This window comes from Mesoplodon bidens (genome assembly GCF_964165515.1).
Source record: "Mesoplodon bidens genome assembly, chromosome: 18".
Lineage (NCBI taxonomy): Eukaryota > Metazoa > Chordata > Mammalia > Artiodactyla > Ziphiidae > Mesoplodon > Mesoplodon bidens.
Window position 1 is genome coordinate 34,361,683 of NC_138175.1, and position 14,930 is coordinate 34,376,612.

General features: G+C 55.5%; 1 protein-coding gene across 2 annotated transcripts in view; it reads right to left on the reverse strand.

Moving 5' to 3' along the window:
- The window catches only part of NKD1 (NKD inhibitor of WNT signaling pathway 1), an 86,721-nt gene that overhangs the window by 10,013 nt on the left and 61,778 nt on the right, over positions 1–14,930 (reverse strand). For both annotated transcript variants that reach the window (XM_081217390.1, XM_081217389.1), the window contains 2 exons: positions 4,683–4,789; positions 877–972 (listed from right to left, as the gene is read on the reverse strand). In XM_081217390.1, the coding sequence (XP_081073516.1) occupies positions 877–972; positions 4,683–4,789 (203 nt within the window). The remainder of the gene's footprint in view (positions 1–876; positions 973–4,682; positions 4,790–14,930) is intronic.

The window sequence follows — 14,930 nt, forward strand, 5'->3', positions numbered from 1 at the left end:
ACCAGTCTCCTCTGGTTCCTTAAATGCCCTGAGCGCTCTCACTCTCCCTGGCCCAGGGCTCTGCCCAGCTCAGCGCCCACGTCACCTCCTCCAAGAGGCTTCCCTGGACGCTCCTGCCCATCTCGCTCATACCGCTCTGTTTATTTCCGTCACTGAACACATCACAGCTTACGATGACCCTGTGACCGTTTGGGCCCTGCTTCCCTCAGCAGACTGGCGGAGCTACACGGCTAGAAACTGCATCTGTGCTGTTGCCCACTGCGCACCCAGTACATGGGAGATGCACACAGCAGGTGCGCCATATGCAGACTCAGGTATATAGAGAGGGCACAAGGAACCCACAGAGGAAAGAGATGTGTGGAGATTTGAGGGCAGAGAGAGACACAGGCATGTAGGCGGAGGAGTGGGGGAGGAGGAACGGGCTTGTGAACAGAGCCGCTGGCCAGGCCCTTGGGGCTGCTCATTCCTGCATCAGTGGGGGTAGGCACTGCCCGGCCTCTGTCTGCCCAGCCCCACCCCAGCTCCTGGGCAGACTGGCCGAGGTGGGAAGCGGCCTGGGGTGATCTCAGAGCTCCAGGACCAGGGAGAGAAGGAGGCAGGACAGGACTCTGTTGGGGCCCAGGGTCCTCCTCTAGGGAGGCCTGGGCTCAGCGCCTGCCCCTTGCCCCTTCTGCAGCAGGAATGGTGCCTCGGCCAAGAGCAGCCCGGCAGCCCTTCCTCTCCCCATTCACGGGTCTCCGTGAAGCTCCCAGCAGCCTCGCTCCTGCCCTCCCACCTACCCTTAGGAGAAGGGGAAGGGGCAGCGGCGGCGGGCTCATGTGACCGGGCCTGCGCCCGAGGGCGTGGCCTGGCGGGAGGCCAGGCGGGTGCACTCACCTCACGGGTGACCTTGCCATTGTTGTCAAAGTCATACAGAGTGAAGGTCCACTCCTGCCGGCTGTCCTCCTCCACAGACACGTCACACTGCAGCTCCTGGACACAAACAGACAACAGACGAACGTGGTTGCTCACGCGGAAGCTGGAACGCCCGTAGGCCACGTCATGGGGCTGCCACCTCCCCCTGTCCTCCCCAGGCTCTGTGTGAAGAAGAGCGCGATGACTACTGAGCCCACACACCACAACTACTGAAGCCTGCACGCCTAGAGCCCGTGCTCCGCAACAAGAGAAGCCACCGCAATGAGAAGCCCGTGCACCGCAACGAAGAGTAGCCCCCGCTCGCCGCAACCGGAGAAAAGCCCGCGCACAGCAACGAAGACCCAGTGCAGCCCAAAATTTTTTTTAATTAATAAATTTATTAAATAAATAAATACATGTATTAAAAAAAAAAAAAAAGAAGAGCGTGATGACCAGGACGTGACGGGCCCGGGAGAGAGGCCAAGCCGGGCAGGGGAGCATGGGTCTGGGGAGAGGTGCCTGCCGGGTGCAGAGAGTCTCTGGGTCTTCAAAGGCCAAGGACACACAAGGGGGGCTGTGGGGCCTCAGGAGGAATGCACTTGGACCCAGGGCTAGACGCTACTGGAAGATGCAGGGCTGACTCAGGGAGCCGTGACGGGACACCCAGGGTGGCCACCTGACCTGGAAGGTAGGACAGGAGGGGCGTTAAGAGTTAAAGAGTCTGCCCCAGGTGCCAGCCCGGGCTTGGCCCTCCGCAGCTGCGTGACCTTGGACATGGCCCTGCTCTTCTCTGTGCCTCAGTTTCCCCTCACATAAATTATGGAAAATGATGGTATCGACCTCAGAAGGCCGTTGGGAGCATTAACTGCCCTGTCCCACGTCCCCTCGGCCCCCTCCACATTCCCCTGTAGCTGCGGTGGGCAGTCCCTGACCTCCCACCTCAGGTGCCCGGCTTCCTGTCCGAAGGCAGCCCCAAGGAGTCAAGGATTGAATGCCCAGCGACAACCTGAACAAAGGAGGGGCCAGGCCGGGGGACACACCTGAGTGCATTCGGAGTGGCTCTCCGAGGGGCCCCAGCGGACAGAGCCCAGCTGCCCGTGACCCGCCCATCAACCCCCCGTCACGGGCGCCCCTGCTTCCCTGCTACTCCCTGGGATCACCTCCCAAGTCCTGTCTCAGGGTCGGCTTTAGGAGAACTGGAAACAAGTGCATATGCCTCTTGGCACAGAGAAAAGCCTAACTGATGGTAGTAGCTGCTATTGTGTTTGCTGGAATGATTAATATAGTGATGATGTCATCATCATCACTCCCACAACCTGAGGTGTCCAACCACAGGGACTTGGAGCTGGGAAGCGGGGGTTCCATCACAGGCGGCACATATGGGGGGCTGGCGGAACCCCAGACAAAGAGATCCAGAAAGGATGGCCATTTGGGGAAAGAGAATCCACAAACGGCCTTTGAGAGCCACAGTTCTATGAAAACAAGCAATGACACCCCCAGACCATCCTGTTCCACGTCTTGCCTCGGCCCACCTCTCCTTCTGCATGAGGACAGGCTCAGCCCCCAGAGAGCAGAGGTGCCCGGCCTCCCAAGGCTGGTGGGAGTGAGCTCCAGCACGGCATCCCTGCCCCTGGCTTCCACAGCTCAAGCCGGCTTCCTCCAGCAGTTCTTGGGCGGCCCACGCTGAGTTCAAAGTCGGCCTTCCCTCAGTTGTGACATGCCTGTCTGATACCTGCCAAGTGCCCACTCTGCTCTCTGAGGCACTGCGCCGTGCAGCACAGCAATCGGCCCACACACATGCCTGTACACGGGTGCACGCTTGCGAGCACACACACACGGACACACATACGTATGCATATACACTCCCACACATACATACACATACTCACACATACATACATATACACGTGCATACACACATTCTTACACACATGCACGCACATACACACACCTACACGCATACACACACACACACACACACACACAGTGTTTACCTGCTTCCCTCTCCCAGCCCCTCCACTTGGCTCCAAAGACAGCTCGGGTTAGAAGTTCAGAAACACGGGTTAAGTAACTACCCCCACCTCCTGTGACCTCTATCACGTGCACCTTCCTGTCTCCCCAGCCCCGGACCTCTCAGGTGAGTCTTCCTGTGGGACCATGGATGAGTCACAGGCAACAGCCGGCCCCACTCCGGAAGTGGACCCACTTGGGCTTCCTGGGAAGACGTCTGGGTCTGGGCCTTCCCTCTGCCACTGGGCTTGGCATTGGCTTTGCCAAGCACCCCCAGAAGACCTGCAGGGACCCGGGGTCGGGGAGCTCAGGAAGAAGCTCAGCACCCACAGCTCCTCAACTAGATGCCGCTGACCCCTCAGCTCCTGCATCCAGGGCCCTCGGCGACCTGTCTTACCCACACTCCTGCGTCATCCCCCGACTCCTTGCACAGTGCAGCCTGCTGTCCCGCACAGCCCGCCGGCACTGCCACGCCTGCAGGACTCTGCCCTGCTCTTCCCTCCACCAGAAGTGTCCTCCTGAGCCCAAAGGCTACCCCCGTGCATCACCTCTCCCAACTCGTGCTCCTATGCCCAGAGGCTCAGCATAGACACTCGCCCCCTCCAACCTCTTCCTACAGCCACGGCTCCCTCCTCCGGGCACTGCACCGAGTGTCTGGACTGCCAAAATGCCCATCACCCCGCAGCCCTCTGGCCTCACTTAGGTGACCTCCCTGTCCCCCTCCATGCTCCCAGATCCCCATCACGTCACCAACTGTGCAGTTACTGGGCCTGGGTCACTCATCTGTCCCCCTTGCCATGCTGTGCTGCATGAGGGCAGGAACCATGTCCAGTTCACTGCCGGGTTCCCTGGTACCCGCAGTTGTCACTCAACACTGGTTGGAAGGAGGAAAGTACTCATTCTGAATTGAACCCCCTTTTAAGCACTTGAGATGCCTTAACTCAGCATGCTTCCGACATCCCAATAAGATAGATATCGCCATTTCGCGGTGGGGGGGTGGGCAAGTGAGGCAGGGGCAGAGCTGGGAACTGTCCCCCACCTGCTGGCCCCAGAGCTATGCCCTAGTGATCTCATGAAGGAGACAGAGGAGGAAGGAGGGAGGGTAAAAGGAGGGCGGGGAGAAGCCGGTAAGCTCCCTGAGGGCAGGTCTAGGTCTCGCTCTCAGCACCTGGCCCTGTGCTTGGTACACAGAAGGAGCTTAATATTCCATTCGGGGAGGCAGGACAGACAGACTGTGGGCTCTGGGCGGGCATGTCCCCTGTGGTGTTGACCACCTGAGTCCCAGACAGAGTCAGGGACCTGCCCCAGGTCTCCTGGTCATCCACACCCCACCTGAGAGTCCCCACATGCTCCCCAGAACAGCCTTGGGAGCTAGAAGCAAAGATTTCTTTCACCAATGAGGAAACTGAGGCCCAGAGAAGAGGGTGGTCACCCGGGCAGTAACAGCAGCACCAGGGCCAGGGTGCCGTTCTCCCCCGTTCACTCTCTTGTCCTTCCCACAGGCCACCAGGCCACAGCCCAGGGGCATCCTCTGGCCACCCCTCCATGTTGAGAGGGGCCCCAAGCTGAGAGGGGAGGGCAGAGGTGAGTCCCCAGGGCTGAGCTGAGCTGGGGCGGCCCCAGTGGTGGCAGGAGAAACCTCTCCCAGAGGGCGGCTCTTCACCCAGGAGGGGAGGGGCCTTCACATCTGGATGGGCCTCAGCTTCCCTCCTCGAAAAGCAGCACCGAGAAGAGAAAACCCTTCCATCCAGGGCCCAGCACCAGGAAAGGAAACTTACTTCGAATTTCAGCTGCTTCTTGGAGCCGGGGCAGGATGCGCCTGTCTTCTCCATCCTCTCCTCATCTCCACTGGCCAGCCCGTCCGTCTTCTCGGGAGGCAGGGCCACTGCAGGCAGAGGCGAGGGAGACAGCGTGAGGAGGTGGGTCCCGAGCCTCCCAAGCCCAGGTGCCGGGCTGCGGGGCCACCAGCTCCCTGTGGCTTTGTCCCGAGGATGTCCTCACCATGGCGCGGGGCCCATTCTGCCCTGCCGGTTTGCTGGAGTCCAACTGCTCTGTCCTCTGGCCCCGTTAATGCCCAGGGCTGACCCTGGGAGACCCTCTTCCCAGGGTGCCTCTCTGCCCGCTGCTCAGGTCACTCCAGTGGGCCTCTCAGGCCTCTGTTCTCTGCAGCCCAGATAAGCAGCCTGAGGCCACCCAGGGCAGTGCTGGGCCAAAGGGCAAGTGAATGAAGGCAGAGAGGTGCTTTTGGAGCCCCCAGGGGGAGCTCTGGACCACAGCCACTTTCTGCAGTCTCTGCCTTCCAGGAGGACGTTGTGGTGTCCTCGAAGATGCCACCTGCCTGGGCACACTGCATGCTACCTGCATGTGGCACACTGGTGGGTGGTCAGGAAGAGGGATAGAAATGGAGTTCACTGGGGTAGGTGAAGGGCATATACACGAGCACACGCGCACACACAGACACGCAGGCACGCACACCATGGTATCTTCAGGAGCCCGCTCACCCTGGGCCTTTCATCCTGCCTCTGCTCACCTAGAGGGTCTTCCCTCTGCCAAAGGTATTAAGCAGAGGGTTATATGGTCCTGTGCATCCTCCCAGGAGCAGTGGGAAGGTGGGCACGAAAGCCCGGGGCCTGTGGACACCATTTTCCCGTGAATACCCCTAAGAGGTGCCAGGAGAACAGTGCAGGGGGGCAGCCATCATCTCGGAGCTAGGACCCAGCCCACGAGGTTCCCTCAAATCTTGCAAGTCCCACAAGACCCCTTCAGCCCCTTTTGTCTCTGCCTGATAAAGGGGACTCAAGTTTGCTCAGAAATGTGCTTTCCAAAACAGCCTCACAGCTCCTCTCTTTAGATTCCCTCAGCTGCCCTGGGGCAGTGATTCTGTTGTCCTGTTTTACAGGGGAGCAAATGGAGCCTGGCTCCCACGTGAGGAACTGTCCCCTTATGCCTGACTCAGGGTGGCCCAGGAGGGCCATGTAAGGGGCTGAGATGACTGGGCAGTGACCCCAACCATGGGTGGACTTTCTTGGGAAGTCAGGAGCCTGGAGAAATGCAGCCACCAGGCCAGGAAACTAGGTGGGGGGCTTCGCCTCCCCCCCACCCCTGTCCTCACACCGCTCTCACTCTCCCTTGCACACCAGGACCCAGGAGTGGCTGCTGGGGAAGTTCCCCAGCTCTCCTGCTTCGCTTCTGCCCCGTGGGCCCAGCAGTTACCCAAAGCACTTCCCGCGGGGCCCCGCACGGCTTGGTGGCCTCCGTGCATAAAGGTGAGGCAGTGACCTCACACAGGGCTGACTACACCGCTCAGCGGCTCGCTCGGTCCTCACAGCAACCCTGTGAGGCAGTTAGTACTATCAGCTCCACTTTGCAGATGGGAAAACTGAGGCACAGAGAGGTTAAGTGCTTTGCTACTAATTGACGGGCCTGGGATTTGAACCCAGGCGACCTGGCTCATGCTCTCGACCACTCCATGCCATTCCTGGCTTGGTTCAGGAGACTTGGTGCCAGCCCAGGGAGAGGTTAGTCTCTGCTTGGGTCCTGATCCTCCCGACACTGTGTGTGGCCCTGGGCAGGTCACATACTTCTCTAGACATCTCAGTTTCCCCAACTGTAAAATGGGGATGATAACAGTCCCCTCCCCAGAGGATTCCTGTGTGGATTCAAGGAGCTATGACTGAAAGGGCTAAGACCCAGCCAGGGCCAGCACACGGGGTCCAGGCATTAGCAGTCATAGTCTGGGGAATGACGTCCCGACACATTTAATCTTTTAGGAATCATGAAGTGGGCAGCTAAGTTTTTTTAAAACTGAGGCTTTTGGATACAAACAGACGCAAAGCGTCATATCAGCCTGGGTGGGGAGCAGGACAGGGAGGAAGGAGGTAAAGAGAAGGATGCTCCAGTCACAGGCCAGACAGGCGGGGACAGGAAGGCCATGGCGGCCAGTGACTGACCCGGCTCCATCACAGCTCCCCTGGTGGCTGGGCCTGGGGGCTGAGGCAGCCACCGCCGGGTGTCCCCGTCCTTCTCTTCACACCCAGTGGGATGCAGGGAGCCCCCAGCTCTGCATGTCCCCGCAGCAAGGCAACAACTCCCTAGAGCTGTCAGGGGCTCTGGCTAGAGATCCCGTCTCAGTCACAGACCCTGGCTCCTCCCTGGTCGTTTCACAGAATGAGGCCGATGAGAATAAACCTAAAAGATCTGGCTCCTCCGGGGTGGGGGCACTCGGCATCCTCATCACTGGGGTGGTTGTAAGGGGAAGGTCACTGGTGCTGACCGCTCCTGGGGTAGTGGATGAAACCAAGTCCAGCCCTCCCTGCTCCTCCAAAGCAAACAGCTCCAGGGCCAGGAGGTGTCCCGCTCTGGTGTGACTCCAAGCCCCAGGGAAGTCAGGTGGGAGATTGGCCAGTGACCCAAGGACAGCCGAGCATGCAGCCTGCGCCACCCTGACCCCTCCATCTCAAATCTATCGGTGCACTGCTGGGCCAGAGCTGCCACCCTCATGGGAAGAAGAAAAAGAAAAAGAAGAAAGAAAAACGAAGCCCAGCTCCATCCTCAAAGCTGCTGCCTTCCTCTGCCGAGGTCCTGGCTGGAGATACAAGCCGGCCAGGCTTATCGAAACCAAACTTCAAGTTCAAAGGGAAGTTATCAGAAAACCACCCTCAGGTTCAATGTTGCCTTTCAAGTTCCACTTGATAAAACCCAAAGAAAAGAAACCTCTGTCCCTGCTCTCTCCTTCTCCGGGGCACCCCCGCCCCGACACCCAAACAGCCCGGTCCTTCCTCAGGTCCTCCCCTCCTGCCTTCCTTTCTCCTCTCCCAGGGAGGAGGGGGACATCCCCCTCCATCCCTTATCCTCATCGTATGTCTTCTCCAAGGACCAGGGCTTTGTCCTTTCTTCACCAGCGGGTCCGATCCCTCATCCCACCCTAGCTCAGAAAACCACCTGGACACCCACCCGGGGCCGCTTCCCAGCATGGGGCCAAGTACAGGCGGGTCGTAGGACTGGGAGCCATCTGCCCTGGAGTCTGGGGGCCAGGAACAGTCAGCGGCCCTTTGTCCCCACCAAAGAAAGTCTTTCTCCCTTTCACTCTCTCTCCCCTGCCCAGCGGCCAGAAGAGGTGGCAGATAACCAGTCAGCAAGCCATGCAGACCCCAATGCCAGAGGCCTGGGCTGGGACTCAGGGGCCCTGCTCCTCCATCCACATAACCCACTGAAACCAAACAATGAAAAACCGCCACCTGTCCCAGCCACCCCTGTGCAGAACAAATCGCCCTCCCTCCGTGCATCTGTCCTCGGGCACATGGGCAGGTGGGAGAAGGGGGAATGGGGCTCGCCACAGGCTGCCTGGGTCCAATCAACTGGAGATATTTTTGTCAAGATGGGTTTTAGCACCAGAGTCCAAGCGCATTCCCTGTCTCTTACTCCTGTTCAGCCCAGCAGTTTCCCCCCCTCACCCACCCCAGAGGTGATCTTTTGCGGGGCATAGTTTCAGGGGGACTCTGATCACTCTTCAATTGCAACAGTAACAACACTGCTAATTTGAAAGCAGAAAGGAAAGCCGTGCAAGGGGTAGGAGAAAAAGGAAGGGAAGGAACAGAGAGGGGAGGAAGCAAAGCCTTTCACTTGCCTATGAAGCACCCTTGGTGACCTACAGCAGGGGTTGGCAAACTACAGCCCGAGAGGCAAGCCAACCCACCGCCCGTTTTTGTAAATAAAGTTTTACTGGGACACAGAGACACTCACATCCATTGTCTATGGTGAAGCAGAGTTGAGCGGCTGCAACAGAGACTCTAATGCCCACAAAGCCTAAAACATGGACTTTCCCAGCCCTTTACAGTAAAGCATGTGGACTGTGCCTTAGGTAAGTGCAGCTCTGCACACCTACGAGGATACATCCTTGACAGGCAGGGTGCAGGCTTCACCTGCTGCTCACCTGCTTGACTGGAAATCCTTGTGCAGTCCACAACCTGCCCAACCATACACAGTGGCCATGGAAGAAAGAAAGCGTCAACTCTGCTTTCTTAAAACCAGGTCTTAGCTCAGACAAGTCTGGGGCAGCGTGTGGAGCTCCTTCTCTTTGGAAGCTGTTCCCTATCCCTCCTCTCACCGCGGCCACGGCCACGAGGAGCCAGCCGGCCGTCTGTGTTTACCAGATGATGGCTCTGTCCCACATTAGCTCCCAACCTGGCATCTCTCCACCCCTAGCAACTGCCAGATTAAATGCATTACTTGACCATCTTCACCCGGCTCCCTTTGATGTTCCCTTCTCAAGCTTCAAAATACCTTTTGGAGGGAGATCAGACAGCATTAAACAGAATTACTAATTAATTAAGCAAAGTTAAAGTGTAAACACTGTTTGTTGTGTTAGCCAAAAGCCTGAACAGAACAGACTTCTTTCCTCCGCTGAGATCAAAGACAGTCTCTCCCCTCTCCCCTCCCCCAGTTTAAAAAAAGGGGGTGGGGGTGGGGCGGGAGAGAGAGAGAGAGAGAGAGAGAGAGAGAGAGAGAGAGAGAGAGAGAGAGAGAGAGAGAGAGAGAGGAGAGTGCTTGAGCACCGCCGCGGAGAGTAGGAAATGCCGGAATGGGCGCAACTCTGATCATGGGTCCCCGACACCCACCCAGGGACCTGATGGGAGGCATCTGAGGCTTATTTGGGACCTCACGCTGGGAGAGCCACGGTCACTTTCTCGGGACTGTTTAGCAGTGACCCAGGGAGCAGGATGGCATAGCGCACCCAGCCTGAGCTGTTGACAGCTGGCGCCGCCCAAGCATGAGAAGAAGAAGGGCTGTGAAATGAAACGGATCCAGCCTCCTGAGGCCCCACCCTCCTGAGCAGGAGGAGCGCCCCAGGGTTCTTCCCCCCCTGGCCTTGGGGTCAGGGTCATTTGGGGTCATTGGGAGACCGGCTCTGAGAAGCCGGCTGTGCACGGTAGAACTCTAGGGGGCGCTGTTCACATGCCGGACATCCTAGATTTGGGTCTTGCTTGTGACAGTTTTCGGACAGATGGCAGAAAGATGTCTGGAGGAGGGGCCCCTTTTGCCAATTTGTACAAATGCATTTGTTGCTAGCAGAGGGCTGTCTAAACCCATTCGGTCTGCAGTCCTATCTGGGATCTCCTGATGGCTTCACGGGAGCAGGTCACATCCACGCAGCCAGAATGCAAGTTTCTCGAGAGAGCTGGCTCTGCTAGCTGCTGCCTCCGGGGCTGCCCACAGTGCCTAGCACGTACCGTACGTGCACAGAGCAGATACTCCATCCCAGCGAGGTCCACTGCACCAAACCCCACAGGTGGACGGAAGGCAGGCTGCATAACAAACACTATGAATTCTGGCGTGATTGAGGCTGCGAACTGGCATGGGGAAGGGGGTGGTTTAAAAGGGGTAGGTCTTCCTGAATGCCAGACGTCGGCTAAAATCCAAACCCTGGATGATATCAGCAAATGCCAGCTTATTTGAACATAATCCAGAAAGGCCTGGTTGATATTAAACTTTGGAAAAAGAGACAAATTTGAAACATGTATGATTAAATCAGCCCCACCAAAGACCAGAAATTACTAATGCTGAAATGCCAGGTGCACACCTCTCTTAGCCTGGTTACCTGGCAAGTTCTTCTCAGTTGATACAATGTAAGTAAGATTTAACAGAAGCCAGAGCTTCCTGGCTGGAGTTCGGACCCTGGCCTTAATGTAGCCACAGGCCTTTCTCAATTGTCCACGTCCAGATTATCTGCCACAAATATTTTAGGCTCAGGGTGGCTTGCCAGGATGTTTCTGACTCCCCAACCCTCCAAAAGCAGCTGTTAGAGGGAATGCAGATGAATTTTAATATTAGCTTATGCCAAATATAATTAGGAGGGTAAATCTGCTGCCAGTAAAAAGAGAAGGATATCATATGTGCATTCCAGGCCAAATGGTTTCTTGCATTATCTGCATGAGGCTCTCCTCGGGGAACGAGGGTCCAGAGATATACAAATCTATTTGTCCCTGCACACAGCAGCGGGCTGTACATGGAAGCTGGTAAAGTTAGTGGGTGCACACATTATTCCATTAAGTCCTCTTAATAGCACCATGCAGGGTGCGTTACCGTTTGCATTTTACAAGAGGGAACTAAGTGTAAAAAGCAAACTTGATTGAGCCATTTCCCTGCTGCTTTCTCTCAGTCCCATCTCTCCACAGAGCTGCTTTTCCCCACCAAGAGCACTCTTTCTGTCTCTCCAACTCCTGTTCATTTTTCAGGTCTTCACTGTAAACGTCCCTACCTCTGAGAAGAAATGCCCTCATGCCCTCAGGGGCTAGGTTAGATTTCCCTGCTCAGTGATCCCCGATTACACCGTTATTACCATTATTCATTTGACTGAACACTCCTGCTGCAGCTCCAACATACAGCACAGTGCCTGCCACCCTACATAGAAGTGTCTCATCATCACCATCATCAAAATGAAACAACAGGAAGCAGCACAAAATCAGGATGTGAACGCAGACGGTGTAGGAACACAACTAAAATCCCAGTTTCCTGCCTCCCCAGCCACTGTTCTCTCCATTCTGTCACACAACAATAGTTAACACCTGTTCCTGCCTGTCCCACAACCATTCTGCCCTTCTGATAATAGCATCTGGGTTTTCTCTAGGGGGCCACCCCTCCCCCACCTCGATCCACGTGGTTTCCCAGGGGCTGATCCCACTCCAAGCTTCCGGGACGCGCCCAGCACCCAGACCCGACCAGCTTATTTCATCCTGATGGCCCTGTGACTTACTTAGCTCAGTGGCAAAGGGCAGTTCATCGTGAAGCTAACGAAGCTAAAGCTTCTGGGCCTCTCGCTTGCACGGGCCTCTTCCAAGTTGGAATGTGTTGGCATTGGCTGTTTGGTTGTTTTTGTGGCATTTTCAAAATTAGAGATTTTATCCTCAATCGGTTAAGAACGCTCTCTTCCTATTCTGACTTCCCACACGTCCCCTTGTGTCACATGGTATTGGAGTGAACACGAGCATTTCTGGAATCACGCTAAGGGGAGGGTGAGTTGGGGATATATTTATTTAGGTTTAGTGGGAAATATATTGTAAATAGTAATATATAAATACATATATTTGTATATAACTGGTTCATGGTTATGAAAGAGAAGCATGTCTTCTTTTTCTTAAAGAAGACCCCACCAAACTGGATAAGCTTGGGTCCCACAAAATCTATACCTACTTTGTCCAGTAAAGTAAGAATCAAACTTTTGCAAGAAATAATGGACTTGGGAGCTCTCTTTCACCTGCGATAGCTTAGCTTGTAGGAAGTGAGCACCCAGAGCAGGGTAGTCATCTTGGCCACCTTAGTGGGAGAGACTAACAGAGGGCAGAGGGAGAGATGATGGAGAGAGACAGGATGAACTGTGTGTGTGTGTGTGTGTGTGTGTGTGTGTGTGTTTTGATGACATGGTTTGAACTCCTGGATCCAACCAGCCCTTCTTAGGCAAGATCTACCCCAGAGTTTTTCAATTTCATGAGCCAGATCTTAAGCGAGTTAGGGTTGCATATCCAAAAGAACCCAAAGAATCCTGACTTAACGATCCATCACTTGGAGCCCTTGCTTTTCAGGAAAAAACAAAACCAACAGCAACATATAATTGACCCAGTGCAATACTCCCGAAGCTGGTTTCTGGCAGTTTCCACCAGCAGGTGTCTACCCCTTCCTGGTTTTTTTTCTCCTCACTCCTGCTTCCCCAGGTTACATTTTTCTGTAAGTAGATTTTATTTAAGGGCCAGTTGTGACCGAGGGGAAAGAAGAAAGGGGGAAAAAAAAAAACCCTTCCCAACAAATAGCATTCTGGCCTTTTTTTCTCATCAGAGCATAAGGTTGATGGCCACTCTGCTTTGAGGTTTGAATAGGATTGAGACGAAACATCTGTTAGGGGAAGGAGGGGGAAACGCCGGGAGAGGGAGAGGGAAAGGGAAAAAAGCCTTCTTTGGGCTAAAAATATCATGTCCCTTCCACTCTCCCCCATCCCCGCCCAAGTTAAAACATGTGATGAAATTCAACTTTCAAAATCTAACCCCGAGCTACTTGAAACTATGAAAGCCTCCTCGGTATCTGACACCAGTCAGAATTTCCACTGTTCAAGCTGAGCTTTTATGAAGAACAGACTTGAGAGAAACTGCTGTCATGGCTGAAGCCCGGGCTTCTGGGGGGACTGCACTGGAGTGGAGTCTGGGCGACTGACACTCACAGGCAGGACAGGCTCTGAACTGAGGGAGAGAAGCCAGCGGGGTGTGGCCTGCCTGCCCCCTCTGTCTGGGGGTCCCTGCTGCTCTGCAGTGAACTCCCCTTCCTCCCAGACTTATGGGAACCACCGGCCAGCCCCACCGATTGACAAGCCTCACCCAGGACTCCCATGGAGCGATCTGTGGCCACTTCCAGAGAAGTCCTCACTCTCTCCCTCTCTCTCTCTGTCTCTCTGTCTCTCTCTCTCTTTTCTCCAAATGATCCCTGAACTCTAGACTCGGTGTCCAACTGTCTACTCAGCATCTCTACCTGCATGTCAAACAGGCATCTTGAAACGGACATATCCAAAGACAAAAGCCTTGCCTGTCACCTGCCAATACCTCCACCGCAGAAGTACCAGCACCGTTTCCTTAGTTCCTTAAGGCAAAACTCGAAGGTGTGCCCGGTATCCCTTTCTTTCCCTCCCACCCCTGACCGCCCACCTCCTGTCTCCCAGGCCTCCCCCCTCTCCCCCAGACCCATCCACTTCTCTCCAGTCCCTCAGCCCCAGGCTAGGCCAAGGCCATCACCTCTCCCCTGCACTATCGCAATCACCTCCTGTTTTCATTGCTTCCTTCCTTCCTCGGAATGACCCATCCTTCCCAGGAGCCATAATTAACTGGTGAAAATGGAAGTCAGAATCTGGCACTCTCCTACCTCAAACTTTCCACCAGTTTCTCTCCAAAAGCAGCATGAAACCCAAGCCCATGGCCCCATGCTCATACCCCAGGTCTCCTGCTGCCACGTGGGCCTCCCCTCTGTGCTCCCCTAAACCCCACGTTCCTCCCATCTGGGGTTCGGCTCACCCTTCACATCCTCCTGTGGCGGCTCGTTCCTGGTACCTGCATGTCCACTGAAATGTCACCTCCTCAGAGAGGCCTGTCACACTCCACCCTTCCCTGGGTGTCACCTCTTCACAGAGCGTCACTCCCAGAGCCTTGTGTGCTCACTCCCTGGCTTATTTATCCACTACCCTGCCTCCCCCCTGTTGACACCCTGACAGCAATGTCTGCCAACCTCATGGGTGGCTCGAGCCCAGAGCCCAGCAAGGCCCCACACCTGCAGCAGGTACTCAGTAAATACTTGCTGAGCGAGGAAGAGACTGTCCTCAGTCTGCTGTGTGACCTTGGACAGGTCACATCCCCTCTCTGGGCCTCAGATTTCTTACCGCAAAGGAAGGGGACTAACGGCCTCCCAAGGGCTCCTCTGCTCTGTGAATGGTTGACATCTCGTACCTGGGAGCCTGGATGGACTGGAGGGGGGCACATGGGGCCTGCCTGGGGGCCTGACTCCAGTGACTTCAGGGTGTTGGCTTCATTCTTCTTGTGAGCACAGTCAGTCCCCTCCACTGACAATTTTTCAACTTTACAATGGTGCAAAAATGATACACAATCAGTAGAAACTGTACTCCGAATTTCAAATCTGAATCTTTTCCCGCGCCGGCGATACGCGCGGTACGACCCCCCTTGTGAGGCTGGGCAGCAGCAGTGGGTCCCAGCTCCCAGTCAGCCACACGAGCACGAGAGTCAACAATCCATACATGTACAACCATTCTGTACCCAGACAGACATTCTGTTTTTCACTTCCAGTACAGCATTCAATAAGGGACAGGAGCTATTCAAGACTTGATTACAAATAGGTTTTGTGTTAGATGATTTTGCCCAAGTGTAGGCTAATATAAAGTGGGCAAGGCTAAGCTATGATGTTCAGTAGATCAGCTGTACGCAGTGCATTTTTGACTAACGATATTTTCAACTTACAGTGGGTTTATTGGGGCGTAACCC